This window comes from Natator depressus, chromosome 10, assembly GCF_965152275.1.
Source record: "Natator depressus isolate rNatDep1 chromosome 10, rNatDep2.hap1, whole genome shotgun sequence".
Classification (NCBI taxonomy): domain Eukaryota; kingdom Metazoa; phylum Chordata; order Testudines; family Cheloniidae; genus Natator; species Natator depressus.
Window position 1 is genome coordinate 49097433 of NC_134243.1, and position 18848 is coordinate 49116280.

Below are 18848 nucleotides of genomic sequence, written 5' to 3' on the forward strand. Positions count from 1 at the left end.
CTAGCAATGGTAATAAGCTCCTCTGAACCCTAACTCAATAAGACTAACACCTATGTATGGTTCAGAAGACCACTCAAAGGCTATATATCTGTTTTCAAGCAAAAATGCTCTTTCAGAAAACTATGGGACAAATTCTGACCTCAAATATACATGTACACTGAAGTCCATAGAGATTTGTGCCTTTATCTAAGTGAAAAATTTGGCCCTGTGATTGTCCAACTTTCTCTTCTGATGTGGAGAAGTTCCCCAACTCTCTCCCCAACCACAAAATACCTCCTTATTGACACAGGAGTAAGTAAAATTTACTGCAATAATATCACTGTCAATAAACATAGAATAAAGGCAACTAATGTACAGAAAGTCAGAACAAGTTTTCATGGAGAATATAAAATATTCTCCAAATTATGATAAATCTCTTTTTGAAAAATGCTACTATTTGCTCTTAATTGCTGCTCTTGATTATTGTTTCTATATATTAAGTACTCGCTACAGTACAGAAAGAAAGTAAGTGGTAGGACTTTCCATATCTTTCTTTCATGTATGAATTATTCCTGTATTTGCTAGTAATTTACATTATACACTTTAGCATTTGTCTTTTATTCCCTGTAGAAATTTGTGTCTCTCAGCGTTGTGTGAAATGTCTTCTTTTTTCTTCTTCTTTCTTCTTTTTTTTTTTTTTTTAATCATGTAGGCTTAAAGCACCTCACAGGATCAGTCCACTAGTTTGTTTAACTGTGTTGGATTAACACTGCCAGAATTCTGCCTTTGCATATACATGTTTCCTTTATGTCAGTGGGAATCCTTGTATTATCTGATTGACTGTTCTTTGTGACATTTTTTCTTAAATAAAGGTGACCAGAATTTTGCACAGTAAAAGGTCCTCTAGTCCATAGTTAGCAACTCTGTATACGGATCCTTACATTATTTTTATATAATATTTTTTGATTCCCAACAGTATACAAAACACAACATAAACGCAGTCCCTGGCTATAAGAGTTTACAGTATAAAAACAGACACAGATAAGACAATAGGAGACTTAGAGATCAATAGTGTTGCTTTTCTTTTTTAATATACAGTATGATTTGCCTTTCTTTTACTGGGCAAAAGCACTGAAGTCCCATATTTATCTCTTTTAATACTGACTATACAATCGTTACAGGTACAATACATTGTTCTTCATTGAACTTTTTGTTCTTACTGTCATCACTTCATATTTATCTACATTTACTTTCAAAAGTTCCTGATTCATCCACACACAGAGTCTATCCATGTTATTCTGAACTATCCTGCCCTTCTTCTTTCTGTTGATTCACACATTCTTTCTTAGTATTATTAGCAAGTTTCATCACAATGCTATATGTTCGTTCTTCTAAGTTATTAAATAAAGTGTTCTAATTAGTCCTAATATTAATCCTTGTTGCACTCAACTACTCACCTCCTTCCATCTTGGGTAGTCATTATTCCTAATTTCTTCTCTTTGATATCTAAGGAATTCTTTACTTACTCAGGACACTCCCTTAGTGAACTTTAACAGGATTAGCCTTTGGTATGTTACTATATAAAAAGCTGTTTTAGAACCCACTCCTGCCAGGTGGCAAGCACTCTCAATTCTCACTGTTTTCAGTGGGAGTCAAGGACAGATAGGGTTGGACCCTTAATAATTAGATAGCATTGGGGTAAGCTAAGGACATTATTTAATTCCATTTTACTTTTTCAACTCTATGAGGTACGCCAGGTGTGATCATCTTTTTGAAAATCCAGGCTGATTATTGACTAGCCTCAATTAAACCATAACATTCTTGATGTCTCGCTAGGTAGTCCCTGGTTACTGGTTTCATTATGTCTCCCTCAGGTCTGTACTTTTCTAGATCTTCATAAATCTCTTCTCAGATCATAGTGTTACATTAGTCTCCTCCAAGTCCAGTACCTCTTATGTTTCCATAGAGGTTTCAGATCAATTTGCTAATGGGTATCCTATCTCTTTCTCTTTTGGAATAGACCCTGTGTGGGCCTAGATTTTAACAGTCTACAGATCTTCTAATTTCATGGTCTCTTCTTCTGCCAAGACCCTGATTTCTTCTTATATTTTTTTCTCCCTTGGGGAATTTGTTCTGAGCATCTGTCTTTTAACCTTTTTTGTGAGCACATGAGGCAAAGGATACATTTAATTTTTCATTAAGGCCTACCTCTTTAGTTAATAAATTACCTTTTTCATCTCACAGAGCCTGCTTGTCTCCACCACTGACCTCTTGTTCCTTATGCACTTGAAAAAATTGTGATTTATCTTAAACTCTTCATATGCAATTTTGTTTTCATTCTCCTCTTCAATATTTTTTCAGTTTTAGTACACTTTACTTTAATGTGTGTTCGTGGCAGACTTTCTCTATACCTTGCATTTTATATATGATATTTCATAATATAACTCTTTCTCACCCTTAATTACTCTTTGCACTTCCTTGTTCATCTCCACTGACCTTTTTTACACCTAGTATATTTATTGGCACACACAACATTTGGGTCGACAATAATTTATCTTTCTGCACTTTCCTTTTGCTTTTTATTTCCTTGCCCTCAGTTGTTTTATCCTATTTAATTTCAGTAATCATTTCTCTTTTTTCTCATAATTCCATGTGCTAAAACACAAATATGTACATATTTACACATACATATTTGTGTGGGGGGGGTAGGTATAAATATATACCCACACAAACCATATTTTAGGGTGGTTGGTATCACCGTCTGTTATTACTAAGGTTGCCTGACACATCCCAATATAAGACCCTGCTTTAAATTGCTTATAACTGTGCCATACTTGAACCATTTGGGTTGATATTTTCCATACCAGGTATCTGTCACATGCTGAATTGTTCTGGAAAATTTCAGCCCAAATGGTTCAGCCATTTCCAAGAAAGTGGTATGGGGAAAATGTGTTGTTTTGACCATGTTAAAATATTCTGGCAATCTTTTCTTTGGGAAGTTCTGGTGCCCCCTTCCTTTGGTGCAGCGACTTGAAATTTGGCAGGTGGGCAACCTTTGAAAAATTGTAGCTTGCCCATGCTCTATAGCAGCTTGCTAGAACTTTGCAGCTTAATTCTCTGAACATTCTGTCTGCACTGGGCATGCCCCAGCCTGAGGCAACAGGGGACTGAGCAGGACGTTCCCTGTAGTTGCCGCTCTGGGCTGCTGGGGCTGTGCCAGAGCTGGGCACCAGAACAAAGAGTAGGAGAGCCTGTCTCGCCTGTTCTCTTAAAGCCCCCTCTACTGATGGGCAGGAAGAGAGGAGAAAGCTGCCTGAATGGAAAGCAAAGGGGACAAGAGCCAGACCTGGGGGATTCTGGCATTTTAAAGCTTTTGAAACCTTAATAATGTTTTTTAACATAGTTTGTGTGTGTTACATAAATGCGCATACACACACACTATAGATTATATAGAATGACCCCGTTTTTAATTTCAATTCAGTCATAATGTCATATATCACTATCAAAGGCATACGATGTTTTCTCATCTTTACATCGGTGATTTTGTTCTTTCTGTTTCTCAGAATGAAGTGAGTAATTGCTTGCTTTCTTTCCTTTTACATTTTAAGAACATAGAATTTGTGATGTCAAATCAGGCCATTGATCTGTTTAATCAGAAATCTTACCTCCTGCAATAGTTAATCCCTCAGGATGCAAAGGAAGCCATAGAAATAAAAAATACACCTACTTACTTGTGCAATGCTTAACATAAGGGGGAAAATTCTTTTCTGACTCCTGCAGATCTTTTCTCACCCTGAAGGATGAGAATTGATTGTCGTTAGGTTAGCCTACATAGCTACAAACGATGTTAATACTTATGTAATTATCCAGCCCTTTATAAAATCCAGCCACAGTGTTTAACTCAATGACCTTCTGTGACACTGAATTCCACAGGTTGATTATACACAGTCTGTACTAGTTTTTACTTTTGTTGGTTCTGTTCAAAGACTTTATAGACTAAATCACTCAGGTACTTATTTCTTGAATGTATCACTTCATTTAGTGTTTCCTAGGTACTTGAAATATCTCATTATTATTTTTCTTTTTACAACTCTTTTTGGGTTTGTTATTTTCTACAGATTAGTTATTTGAGAAGTTACGTGTAGCAAGTTTCTAGTCTACCTGTTTTCTTTCACTTGAACCCAGACAGACTCTCAGCTGCCCATAGTTTCTTTAAGGTCTTCCTGTTTTATATGAACTTTACCAAATTTTTTTCTTGCTCCTTGTCCTGTCTCCTATCCATTGAGCAATGCTGCCTCCTTAAACCATAGATGTACTATTAGACTATACTATTAAAGTTTCCCACAAGTAGGGTAGGCACCCCAGAAACCTCATGGACAGTGAACATACATGATATATGTAGCATTCAAAGGGTTAATCCAGCTGCTCCGCTTTTTTCTTATCCTAAATCTTGGCTTTCTATTTTTAGCAATTAACCATCAGAAAGTATCTACTTCACTAAATCCAGAATCCCACCACCTGCCATTTCTATGTCATTCTCATTCTTTACTGTTCATTAGTTTAGTGTCTTAACTAGGGTAGGAAATTGACATTTCTCTTGCAAAATGCTGGTTTATGAACTGGTTTTGCAAATGAAGTAATGTCCTAAATATATAAAAATTATCAAGAATGTTTTTACGCCACTACAGGAGTTGAATACTTACAAAAGCATGGCAAAGATAACATAAGAGAGCAAAGTAAATACTTTTTTTAGTCTTAAACCCCTTGTACTTACATTTTATAATTACTGCATTTTAAAACTTTTTTTTTAAGCCTGGTATACTGTTGACTGATAAAAATCTAAGAGGACAGCTGTAGGAGGAAGGCAAAACAAACAGTTGTCATAGATACCAGTGACCTCTAAAACTTTATTGTTCACATGTAGCCCCTCCCCCTTCCCAAACAGGTTTTCAAAGAGTGTGAAATTTCAGGATGTTGTATTCTCCCCATATCTGAATGAGAGGGTGGGAGGTCTGCTTATTGATATTTTGTACTGCACTGACATCTGAAACGGACAGGGCCAAGCACAGGCATACCCCAGAGCTAAGAAGATACATGAGAATCAGACTAGGCCCTTCACCTGGGGCACTTTAAGGGATCTGATTCTAACAGGGGAATGAAAGGCATGGTGACAGAGTAATAGTGCAATTAGGAAAAAGGAGAGGAGTGGGTGTTTTAAATTAGCCACAAACAGATAAATTAATATTATTAAGAGTCTTTCACCTCCTCGCCACTTTATCATGTTTCCTTTTGGAGATATTTAAACTAAGATGTTTGACTAAAAAAAAGTTTCACTGAAAATATTTGCAACTCTATGGGAAAAGTTAATGTGCACGGCATAAGCAGCATCAACTAACTGCAACGCAGTCTGTGTACCGCGAGAGCAGCTAGGCTGAGCAGAGATACTGGAACTACTCTACCATGGCAAAAATTTCTAACTAAAAGGAAAAGGGGAGGGAAAGCAAAGCTTTGTAACTCTACTCAGCTGTATGCTTAGTTCCTGTGGGGGGAGAGTGCTTTATATCTCTCTTGTTGCCCCCAAAGCCCATTAAGGAATGGCACAAATAGACTGGGAAGAGTTTCCTCCATTTCTTCTCTGTCAGAACTATTATAGCTTACAGCACGTTGCATCAAGGTTGGGCAGTAAACTAAAGGGGAGATGGAGGGATCCTTGGAGTGCCAATAAGAACATAGAGATTTCCTTGGAGAAAAAGGAAGAATAACATTGACCAGAAAATGTGTACCTTTGATAATCATTTGTCATTATTAACTTCAGTTCATCTCCTGTTCATCTCCTTCCCCTCCTGCTGCTCAGAGATAGACAGCTCTCAGCATTTTAAACATCTAACTCCCTAGCTATCTTCTTGGTATTTGCCTGCCAATGTTGGAGAGCATGTTTACGACCTGTATAGTGAACATCAATTGCTTAGATCAGAAATCTACAAGACATCTAATACTTACAACTTTTCACAAACTTACCTGAACAGTCAAGTGTAACTAATAATCTTCAGTCTTTTTTTAATAAGATTTTAAATGGTCTTTTAATACTGCAATGAGATTCCTACTTTGTACACAATGAACTTTTATTCATAATTACTTATATTGTTTCCAGTAGCTGTCTGTCAGCTGTGTGAACTTTGGAAAAAAGTCTGATTTCTAGCCCTGCAGCTCTTGGGGAGGGGGTTTAAGAGTGGGGTGATATATCTGGGGAGATGATCTGGGGAGCAGCACTTTGAATGGAGTGGAAGGAGGCAAGATGGCAGCAGCTGCAGCCAGAAATGATGAGATATGAGATGATCAGGGCCTAGACCAGAGTTTTAGCTACCACAATAAAAAAAGTCATCTAACCATAGAAAGCTGTTACCTAATTGTTATTTGTTAGTCAGTTAATTGTTGTCTATAAAAAAAAAGAGTATATACAGTAGTCATTGCTGGTTTATGTTGTAATAAGATTGCATCTGGATAACATCATCTCATTCTTGTGTTGTTGTGTTCTGGGAACTTTTTCTCTTCATGTTAAAAAAAAATCATACTACTGCAAAAATATAGAGATTATTATAAATCATTTAACTATGGCAAAATTCCACTGTCCTTCTAAGAGTCTTGTAAAATAAACATATTCATTCATCTTACTTGTAAAATATAACAGAAATTACCCTAAGATAGACAGATCTCTTAACAAAAATTTCTATAGCTATAGAGGGCCAAATCTAAGATTATTGCAGTTTGAGGTACTTTATTTAACCTTTTATATTTGTATATTTGTGAATTCAAAACCTGTTTTTTATTCAAGTTGACATTGATAATGATAATACTAAAAAAAAAAATTCATTGAAACTGGCAGGGTGCCATATCTTAATGCAATGTTTTTTCCCTCCATTTCTAGTTATGTGGTGAATATAGGATTGATAGACAAATTATGCTGCTGTTTCCTCTCCGTCCAAGGTCCTGTTGATGACAATTCAAAAATAGCTACTTTTCTGCAAAATGCTACAGCAGTGTTACATGGAATGTGTCAGCTCTGTTTTGCTGTCAATGGAAGGTAAGCGTGCTTGCTATTATCATTTCTGATCTGCTCTTTCACCTTTTCTTTAAGCATCTGAAAAGCAGCAACCTTTGTGGCCACAAGTATATCCTTCTCATGTGGAACTGAAAAGTCTAGGTGAAGTTCTAGAGTAGAACTGTTTTTAGTTTAACCAGGGTTGGTAAAGATGCTGGTATCAAAAGTTCACTGTGTCCACATTTTGGCTGTACAACTATATTCAGTTATCTGCAACCATCCTAATAGTAAGTAATTTATCCGAATTACAAACTTTGTCTCCTTTACTCATCATCACAGAAAATGTTTCATGACTAGTAATTTTAAGTAATCAGTCCTGAGGGTTTCAATATATGTTTTCTTAGCAGCTAAACTCAACTGTTAAGTAATTTATTTCTTGTATGGTCTAATTCAGTCTCTGTACTTTAAAGTTCCAAATGCAAGAGGGAAGTGATTTTTTTTTTGTAGGTACTCATTCAGTGGAATTCATCCTGCAGGACAGTAGGGATTTTAAAGGTTCAGGATTGTACATGGACAGGATCATTTGAATAATGAATTTTACTTGTAAAATAAATACATTGGCCACATAATAAATAAGCTAGATTTTAGGTTACACTTAAATTTTTATAAGGGAGTGATGAAAGGAGCAAATGCTTGTTTTCCTTTATCATTGTAGAATATTTTTAAAACATTCTTGTTAACTAATATTATGCAATTATTTTGTTAATAACATGGGGAAAAGTTAACCATAGCATGCAAACGTAGATAAGGAAGAAGAGAAAAAAAACAACAACACTGCTGCAGGGGGAACTTAATTCCTGAAAGGGAAAGGTAACATTAGTCATGAAAAACAAACATGAGTCAGTAAAACACAAAATATGAAACAAAGCTCTAGGTGGCTGTAATTTCTGATAAGTAGGAGTCCCAGGACCAAGAAAAAGGGCTGTAACTGCAAATATTATTCCATAAAGACCATCGAGACTTAATGAAATTTGTCTTCTAGTCTCTTCCTGTGGGCTGCCAAGTTGTCATTTTGCACTTTCAACACAATATTGCCAAAAGTCAAATAGATACTAAAGAATCACCCTTCTCTTAGCAAAAAAATTACTCTAGCCACAAGAGTAAGTGACATACTATTTGGAATTTCTAAAACAGGCATATCCTTCCCAAAAAGAATTAGAAAATACTGTATCTTAGAATAGTGGGAAGCTATGCAAATACCTCTTTCAGGAAAATATGTACCTTGTAGCAGGTCCAGAACATCAAGTAGATGAGATATCATAGTTTCCAAAACATCCTGTGATATGTATCAAAGATCAGCTGTTGAAAATATTAATAATCGTCTCAAATGTGTGTCTTTTTTCTGATAATTAGGTACTATGGCTTGATCTCTTACACCAGCAGTTCTCAACCAGGGGTCCGAAGTCCCTTGGGGGTCTGCGAGCAGGTTTCAGGCAATCTGCCAAGCAGGGCAAGACTCACTGAGGGCCAGGGCAGAAAGCCAAAGCCCCAGTGTCTCAAGCCCTGCCAACTGGGCCTCAAGCTGAAGCCTGAGCAGCTTAGCTTCACAAGGCCCCCTGTGGCGTGGGGCCCTGGGCAATTGCCCTGCTTGCTACCCCTGCTTGCTACCAGGCTGGCTTTTACATGCAGAAAAACAGTTGTGGCACATGTGGGCCGTGGAGCTTTTATAGCATGTTAGCGGGGCTGCAAAAACAAAAAGGTTGAGAACCCCTGTCTTACACCAAAGAAATCAATGGGAATGGGTTGGGAACTTCCTACCTGAGAGACCGTCGCTGTCCTCATGTCATACCATAGGTACATCTATTCTACACTGCATGTTTTTTCGATGGTGTGTAGAGGACATACACAAGTAGCCCCTGTATAAGGGTATAAATAACAGTGTAAACAGTGAGGCAAGGCTTGGGCAAATATAATACAGACATGCTGAAGGGTGTGGATATGTACCCGAGTACATACCCTACACAGTTCTTTACTCACCCAAGCCATGCCTTCTCATCTACACTGCTGTTTTTTGCTGTGTAGTGTCCCATTGCTTCCCTGCAGCAGGAGCCTTTCCCTGCTGCAGGAAGAGTCTCTGGCAGAGGTCAGTTGGGTACTTCAGGACCATGGAGCTTTGATCCTGTATCGGATCATGGGTCACTTGACCTGTCACTGTATACAAATGCAAAAAATGCTTAACCTTTATATGAGATCTTTGTATTTAAAATTTCTCACTTTCAAGTAGCAGTGCTAAATATAATATAAAATAATTATGTGAACAAGGGTTATTGAAATCACATGCTAATTTTGAGCCATAACATAGTGTGTGGACTAAAACCAACATAATAATATACAGTATTCGTAATGAGATCAGTCATGGAAAGGTTCAGGTTAATATGAATTTTTTTCCAGAAAGTTTTGACTATATCCAAGCAGGTTTTTATTGTGACCATTATTATACAACCTTATATAGCTATAACTATAGCATTCATAGTAGTAACCATTAGTACAAATTCAGGGTTTTAAAAAATTTTATCATACTTTTAATATATGATACATAATACTTGAATATTTATTTAATATATATATTATCAATATTGGAGTCATTTTAGATTGGTTTGCACATTGTGCCAATGTATACTTGTGTATGGTGTTATTTTGCAGTATAAGAACCTAAATACAATATAATAGAGTATTAGAATCATAGACTTTAAGGACAGAAGGGACCATTATGATCGTCTAGTCTGACCTCCTGCACAACGCAGGCCATAGAATCTTACCCACTCACTCCTGTAATAAACCCCTAACCTATGTCTGAGCTATTGAAGTCCTTAAATCGTGGTTTACAGACTTCAAGGTGCAGAGAATCCTCCAGCAGGCATCCCGTGCCCCACGCTGCAGAGGAAGGTGAAAAAACTCCAGGGCCTCTGCCAATCTGCCCTGGAGGAAAATTCCTTCCCAACCCCAAATATGGCCATCAGCTAAACCCTGAGCATGTGGGCAAGACTCACCAGCCAGACACCCAGGAAAGCATTCTCTGTACTAACTCAGATCCCACCCCATCTAACATCCCATCACAGGCGATTGGGCATATTTACCACTAATAGTCAAAGATCAATTAATTGCCAAAATTAGGCTATCCCATCATACCATCCCCTCCATAAATTTATCAAGCTTAGTCTTGAAGCCAGATATGTTTTTTGCCCCCACTGCTCTCCTTGAAAGGCTGTTTCAGAACTTCACTCCTCTGATGGTTAGAAACCTTTGTCTAATTTCAAGTCTAAACTTCCTGATGGCCAGTTTATATCCATTAGTTCTTGTGTCCACATTGGTACTGAGCTTAAATAATTCCTCTCCCTCCATGGTATTTATCCCTCTGATAAATTTATAGAGAGCAATCATATCTCCCCTCAGCCTTCTTTTGGTTAGGCTAAACAAGCCAAGCTCTTTGAGACTTGTTTCATAAGACAGGCTTTCCATTCCTTGGATCATCCTAGTCGCCCTTCTATGTACCTGTTCCAGTTTGAATTCATCCTTCTTAAACATGGGAGACCAGAACTGCACACAATATTCCAGGTGAGGTCTCACTAGTGCCTTATATAACGGTACTAACACCTCCTTATCTCTAGTGGAAATACCTCACCTGATGCATCCCAAGACCACATTAGCTTTTTCACAGCCATATCACATTGGCGGCTCATAGTCATCCTGTGATCAACCAATACTCCGAGGTCGTCCTCCTCCTCTGTTACTTCCAAGTGATACGTCCGCAGCTTGTAACCAAAATTCTTCTTGTTAATCCCTAAATGCATGAACTTGCACTCTTCACTATTACATTTCATACTATTACTATTACTCCAGTTTACAAGGTCATTCAGATCTTCCTGTATGATATCCCGGTCCTTCTCTGTATTGGCAATGCCTCCCAGCTTTGTGTCATCTGCAAACTTTATTAGCACGTTCCCACTTTTTGTGCCAAGGTCAGTAATAAAAAGATTAAATAAGATTGGTCCCAAAACCGATCCCTGAGGAACTCCACTAGTAACCTCCTTCCAGCATGACAGTTTACCTTTCAGTGTGAACCATTGTAGTCTCCCCTTTAACCAGTTCTTTATCCACCTTTCAATTTTCATGTTGATCCCCATCTTTTCCAATTTAGCTAATAATACCCCATGTGGAACCGTATCAAATGCCTTACTGAAATCGAGATAAATTAGATCCACTGCATTTCCTTTGTCTAAAAAATCTGTTACCTTCTCAAAGAAGGAGATCAGGTTGGTTTGGCACGATCTACCTTTTGTAAAACCATGTTGGATTTTGTCCCAATTACCATTGACCTCAATGTCCTTAACTACTTTCTCCTTCAAAATTTTTTCCAAGACCTTCTATACTTTGTTACTATTGTAGCGTGGCAGCCATGTTAGTCTGTATCAGCAAAAACAACGAGGAGTCCTTGTGGCACCTTAGAGACTAACAAATTTATTTGGGCATAAGCTTTTGTGGGCTAAAACCCACTTCATCAGATGCATGGAGTGGAAAATACAGTAGGCAGGTATAAATACACCCCACTTGATGATAAAATAACTAAAATCAGCTTTTCCTTACGCTCTCAGGAAAAAATTGTGCATGTTGGAAGAGAAAGGTAGGAGTAACTTTTTTTAGGGCAAAATGCTGTCATCAGTCCACTAATCAAGTAGCCGAATGGTATTTCAGGAAGGTTTGCAGTAGTCCACAGAGTGCCAGCAAAGTCTCTTCCGGTTGTGGTACCATTTAAAATACTTAAATTACCAAGGAAGCTCCAGATTCAATTGTGTATATCGTGTACCAGTGTCTGAGGCCAGGCGGGGTCTCGGAATGTAAATATGGGTTGTCGTTATGAGCTGCCTTTTGGACAGATGTTTCTTTTTCATACACCTATTTCCATCCCAGATTTTAAAGCAATAGTTTCTTTTCCCCCCTGCTGTGTTGAACAGTCCTAAATAAAATACAGCAGTTTTGTTTTCTTGGTAAATCAGACATTGTGCATTGACACTATATGATCTTAAGATGCTCTATGCATTGTGTTTGGAAAAATCGTGCTCAGTTTATCTTATTCTTGGAAGTTGAAAAGCAACTATTGATCAATCTTTTCAATAGTTAATCAATATAGTAATTATAATTATAAAATACAATATTTTATATATACTGGATGAAATTTTAAGCCTAGGTGCCTAAAGTTAGGCACCTAAATCCGTATTTAGGTGTGTAAATAAAAGTGCTAAGCACCTGAAGCTTCCTTTGTCTTCAGTGGGGTTTGGTAATGCTCAGTACTTTTGAAAATTAGGCTGGCTATATTTGGTGTTGAAAGATTTAGGAGCCAATTTTGAGTTTGAAAATTTTGGCTATTGTAATTATTTATCTAGTAGTTAACGTTGCTTTTCTCATTGCTCCAGCTACCCTTAAACAAAGTTGAAAGCCAAGTTAGTTTTAAAAACCTGAAACAAAAGCAATTATTAAATAGTCTTCTTTTTACCAAGTAACAGCTTTATTTTTATATAAATCTGTTCTTGGGGAACCAAGCAATGTGTGCCCCTTTTGGAGGGTTTATCAGTGTTCACTGATGGTGGCCCTGCTTCCCAATACTCATTGTGATTGTAGGAGTAAAGGTGTATTTTCAGGCCTTGAATCCTGCACTGCACTGTGACATGTTGTGCATGTAAATACAAGACAGAAAATGATGAAAAGGGCAGGGAACACAGGGAAACCTGATCCTCCATTAATAACAACATTGCTGTGCTGCCTCAACGTATTCCTTCCTAGTAGCAGGAGTGAGGCCTAAGAAGGAAAACATGGAGTCAAGTTCTTCATCAACACGCCGAGGATCATGCTTATGTCTATTTCTCTTCAGATGTGCCCATTCTTCACATGTTCCCTACCCCTTTTTTTAACCTGAGTATGTGTGAGTAAGACTGAGTACACAAGAAGTTTAGCTGTTGCTCTGTGCAGAAGACTATGGCTAACGCTTAAGCTCACTTGTCACCATCAGTAGCCTCTGCTTACATTCATACTGAAATGTAACAACCCGTGTTAAAAATAAATGAAAAATCAACTAGCCAAAGACGTAATTTTCTATGAGCCTTGAATGAAGAACTGTATAACTCATGCAAAGGGGAGGAAGGAAATTCTTCAGATGTAGTACATCATAAGGGCTAGTTGTATCCAAATCTTGTTCTCGTTAAGGACTGTAAAATAAACTAACAATAACACAGACTCAATGATAAAACTTGGTTCTGCACAACGAGAATATTGCAAATAAACCCCTCTCAAATCATCAAGCTTCTTGGAGCATCAGTTTACAGAGTATATTTGCCATTGCTTGATGTGAGAACTGTTTACAAGCTCCCTTGCTAATGTAATGTGGAAATGGAGTGTGACATCAATACAGAAGCTATGTTGTTGCTACTGAATCTTATCTCAAAACAGAACTGGGCAGCATGTAAATCCTTGTCAGTGGCTAATGAATCTAGACTGTGAATTACAAACTAGAACAGCGGTATACAGAAATATACAGGGTTTTGTCCAGGAAAATAGCAAATGTCAAATCACAGAAATAAAAGGGAAGTAGGCTGGTTTTTCTGTTTTATTACAGTCATTAAGATAATGCCTGTTTTGGCTGCTGAATGGCAAAATAAGATGTAAGCAGTTTGCTAGAGTACTGATTGTCCTGTTCTCCATTGCCAAGACAGAGCAGATTCAGGAAGTACTCTAAACTACATGCAAGTAACAAATGCTTACTTAGAAGGGAAGAAACTAAAAGGGTTCATGACTGTACATACCATACAATGAAGGTGAGGCCTAGCTTTATTATATTAACTATAGCAAGTATAAAAGTTTTCTGTGCTTACTTATTTATTTTTACCTCCTAATTTTGCAGCGTTGTTGAGCTGTAAATCCTAACATGAAAAGACAGGTTTTGTCCTCAAACTTTTTTGAAAGTTATTTCTTCATTTGACTACTGTTATTAACCGCGTATGTGTATACAAGCATTAAAATGTATCCCTCACAGAGACTCATGACTGCTTTTTACATCAGTTCATATTTTTAAATATAAACAATTTTCTCTCATAAATAAAAGCTTGCAGAAATTGTTCTTTTATACTGTTTGTGTTACAGAGCAATATCAATAGTATTGTTATATAAATGGTATATTCTCTAATAATAATTCCTATAATCGTGCTGTAGCTAAATTTCTCAGTATTGACAAATAATTTGTTTCAAGCGATACAGTAGTTAACCTGTAAATGAGCTATCATGAGATTAGTATAAGCAGTATGCTGTATTAACATAATTAATATTTTTACATTAGTATTTATTATTTTTATAAGCTTCTCTCCCAGTAACCCAAATTCTGTGGCCATTCATGGATCCCTTATGGCAGAGCTTGAACTCTAATGGGTACCAGATTTTCATAACAGTAGTGCAGGCTCCCTGGCTTTTCTTAAATTTAAAAAAAAAAAAAAAAACACCCACCATCTTAGGAGCTGTTGCTGCAATTCAAATACTCACCTGTTTTTTCATGCTAATGATAGCTAAGAGATTTGCCCTTAATGATTATATTCTAATAACCACTCTTCCAAACCCATATAAGGCGTGAACCTCCTTTAAACTGGTCATTCAAAGAGAATGGTACAAGGCCAAAACCAGAGAGCGAAAACAAGCAAAATAAAAGTATGGGACTACTTGTAGAAAAAGGGGCTCTTCAGTGTGAGGAAGAAAATCTAAATCTGGCCCTTTGTATGGGAACTGACACATAGTTACTTGCATTTTCATTTCTGAAGTTCAGCAACAGTTTTATTAAGAACTTTAATTTTAACTAGTGGTGTAGGGTGTACAATGTTCAATTGTCAAAATTTGATATTCGTGACTGATACCATTGTTGTGAAAATTGTGGGTGTTGTAATTTAAGTGAGTAGGAAAGAAAAGATGTGAATGACGTGCACAAATAACCATTCCTCAAAGAGGCTGTGCTTGTTTGCAGAACCCTTCTTTTCTGGTGTTTCGGTGCTGTGTTTACTGACTTCTAACCTAAAATACCTATGGCATAATTGTATATTCTGCCCATGTGCTTTTTAAAACTTTAATCCGTTGCTTGACAGTTACCATTGAGTTTGTTGTTAGACTTCTCAACATTTGAAACAGAATCAAAAGATTTTTGAAAACCTCTTACATATAAGAGATTCACTGTTTTACTAGGTTGAACAAAATCACTCAAAGCAGCATATACAAAAGGTCATATTTTATTTTCCCTCATCACATATACATTTTTTTCACTTTAAAGCCCACAACTGGTATGAATAAAGTCTTTTACTTTTTTATTGTAAACATTTAGGCTTAAAGTGATTATAACTGACAGTTAAAACCAACAGGAGCCAGTGGCCTGTTCATGTACAAATTATCTGTAATATAGGCAAAATCAAAAGTAAACATTTCCAAGAGTTCCTTCAGTTCCACATTAGTTTTCTGCAAGCCAAACACAGCAGACAGAGGGTTTTTTTTTTTTTTCACGGTTATGTCCTGTGGTGTAGTTGCAAAATATGCAGTTTTCTTTATGAAAAAATAATGCTTGTGTTTTTGAACCACTTCTACATCTGATTTCTTTTAACATATATTTCTGATTGATTCCCTGCTCCATGGTAGTACAAAATTGCGAAAGAATTGTATCCAGCTAAATAAGCTTCATCATAGGATTTGTTTCGCACTATTAATGGGTTGGGAGATTAGAATAAGTTAACATTAACCTCAGGTAAAATTGATCAATCATTTCATTACAAATAGTTGCAAAAATTGCTCTGAGGTAGCATACACAGTGTTCAGTTTTAGGTTATATTTTGGGTGATGAATAGTTTTCAGCTGATTAGTCTTCCATTTTATATCACTGAAAAACCTAAGATGTATCGTTAAGATTAAGAAATGCTAATTGATGAAAGAAGGTATGCTATACTTTGATATGAAGGGAAAGAGGAGTATTTTAATGACTTGAGTGTTATGAGTAACTATAGAGTCTATTGCAGAATAACTAATTGGGCAACAAAAATAAAATTTTAAAGGCAAGGAGTTTCTGGGGAGCTCACTGACCTAGAAAGCAAAGTTTTAAAAGTCTTCATCTAGACATCTAGGGTTAAATTATGCCTTTCCACATGAAAGCCAGGAAAGGCCACAAGCTCCCACTCCATGGTATGAGCAGAGGGCATGGCCATCTCAATCCAGGAGTGTCCCAAAAGCTGTTAGAATTAGCATTCCCTTATGAGCGATACTCCAGTTGGTTCCTCGTCTGCACCTGGGATGGCCTCTTCCCCCACAAGGGGATGGCAGTTGTGGAGCAAAAGTCTGCAGATTTGAAATAGGATGATGCTACAGAGAGTAGCTCACTCCTGACTTCATTCAGCCACACTCACTCAAAAAACATGCAAAGAGCCCCAAAGTGAAGAGTTCATGAAGGAAGGATTCTACAATCCAGGGAAGGAGAGGTGATGTCATACTGGCTGATCGAAGCACTGCCCTCCCCCAAACAAAGTTTGAGCCCTAATAGTAGGTTTTCTACTCTTTTGATCCTCTCCATGATAAGAAATAGAGGGGATGTTCAACCTGCAATTAGACTGAAATGTTTGTTTCATTTTTTTATAGCAGGTAGGTGGCAACAAATCAGCTTATTTATTTATTTATTTATTGGCCTTACTTCAACTTGCCTGTTGGTAAGGCTTTCAATATGGTGCATTACATTTTGAAAGAATTCAACAGTAGTAGCTTTTTGAAACTCTGTTGCAGTTTGGTTTATGGCATGATTTCTTTAGTGGATTCTTAAGACTCCCAGTTGGTTATTAAAGGCAGTCGGTGTTATACAAACACAGACCCCGTTTTTGAACCTGTACAATAAACTCAGACACATTAGTCTCTAGTCGAGTCTCTGCAAGTGAGTGACCTCTAACTCTTATGCCTCTAATGGAAGTAGCTGAGTGCCGATTAACAATAGCGAAAAGGAGTTTGTGTAACACCACAGATGGTACCTGTAGGTAAATAGACAAAGTTTTCTTCTTTTTGTTTTTACTGCATTTCTTCTGAAGAGCTAGTTGTTTCCTTTCAAAGATTTTATGAGGTGATTGTGCAGCTTTGTGTGTACTTTACACAAGATAGGTGAGCTATCTATGAGAAGGACTAGGGCACTAATATCCTGGTGGCAAAGGAAAAATATTTTGTAATTTAGGCTTATTTTCAATAATATCAGTCATGGGATGGGCTGCAAATAGAAGAGTATTAAAATAAGCTTTGTTCTCTTACAGCAATTTCAGAGAAAATTATTCTTGACACGTATGATCTGATCAACTGAGCATCAGTGGTTCTTCTGAGCAATCATCATGCAAATTTAAATACCTAAAAGATCATTTATCAAGTTGTACCTGCAGCCTAAATCCTGCCTCCAGTTGCCAGAACAAGTAATTCAGCTGTACATTAGGGAATTCCAAGTGGGAGAGAACTCCTTGGAGGCCAGGGAGCAGGAGTAGAGCCGATTTGAAGCCACTACTCCAACTTAAGGGCTGGAATAACATTGTTGACCCTAGCATCTCCCTCTGCTTCCCCTTTCCCTTTACTCCCAAGGAACAGAGAATCTTACAAGCAGTGGATCCGCAGGCTGTGTCCCTGCTCAGCACCTACAGCATGATTTCTCTCAGCCACCTGAAGAGCCCACGCAGACCTTGTATTTCTGTAGTGTAGAACAGTGGTTCTCAAAGCCGGTCCGCCGCTTGTTCAGGGAAAGCCCATGGCGCACCGGACCAGTTTGTTTACCTACCGCCTCCGCAGGTTCGGCCAATCGCGGCTCCCACTGGCCGTGGTTCGTCGCTCCGGGCCAATGGGGGCTGCGGGAAGTGGCGCAGTACTGGCCGCCACTTCCAGCAGCTCCCATTGGCCTAGAGTGGTGAACCGCGGCCAGTGGGAGCCGCGATCGGCTGAATCTGCCTACGCGGCAGGTGAACAAACTGGTCCCATGCGCCAGGGGCTTTCCCTGAACAAGCGGCGGACCGGCTTTGAGAACCACTGGTGTATAAGATTTACCCCCCCTGCTCTAGTTCCTAACATTTCCTCCACTAGAGAAGTACACTAATTCTTCTGTGATGGGATTCTTTATGACTCTGGAGGAGTGGGGAGATTAAGACTTAAGAAACGGGGCATTTATTTAAAAATAGCTTGCAAGTTACATTGTGCAATGATATACTACACACAGACATATTCTTTTGAATACACTCCCAGAATTCCAAAATTATCACTGCTACAGAACAGCTGTGAACTGGAAAATAACTGTTGATATTGGCAGAAATTTCCCATGTGAGGTCAGCAACTACGTTATTCTCCATCTTAGAATTTGATCCAATAGAAAATAAGCTTTAGGAATACTTTATCTGTACAGCTGCAGGCGCAAATTTCAGTTCCAAGGGGAAGTACCTCTCTAACAGCTGCTAAATGCTGCATTAAGAATTTTACAATTTAGCCCCCTTCACAACAGTAGAAGCTTATTCTTGCTGTATAATAAACAGACTTAAGGGAATGACATTGAAGGCCTTACTGAATATGCTGGGTGAGTCCCCTGATATGCTAATGTGGGAGCAGGTTCTTCTTTGAGTAGTATCCCTATGGATGCTCCACTTCAGGTGCACATGCACCTCTTGAGCCAGTGATCAGAGATTTCTAGCTAGCAGTGTCTAATCAGCTCTCATGTGCGCTGTATGCTTCCTTGTGGTGGACACCAAGGTTATATAGG

General features: G+C 37.9%; 1 protein-coding gene across 4 annotated transcripts in view; it reads left to right on the plus strand.

Annotated features, from left to right (window-relative positions):
- Positions 1–18848, plus strand: part of SCAPER (S-phase cyclin A associated protein in the ER) — a 358776-nt gene that overhangs the window by 291900 nt on the left and 48028 nt on the right. For all 4 annotated transcript variants that reach the window (XM_074966056.1, XM_074966057.1, XM_074966059.1 and 1 more), the window contains exon 28: positions 6905–7060. In XM_074966056.1, the coding sequence (XP_074822157.1) occupies positions 6905–7060 (156 nt within the window). The remainder of the gene's footprint in view (positions 1–6904; positions 7061–18848) is intronic.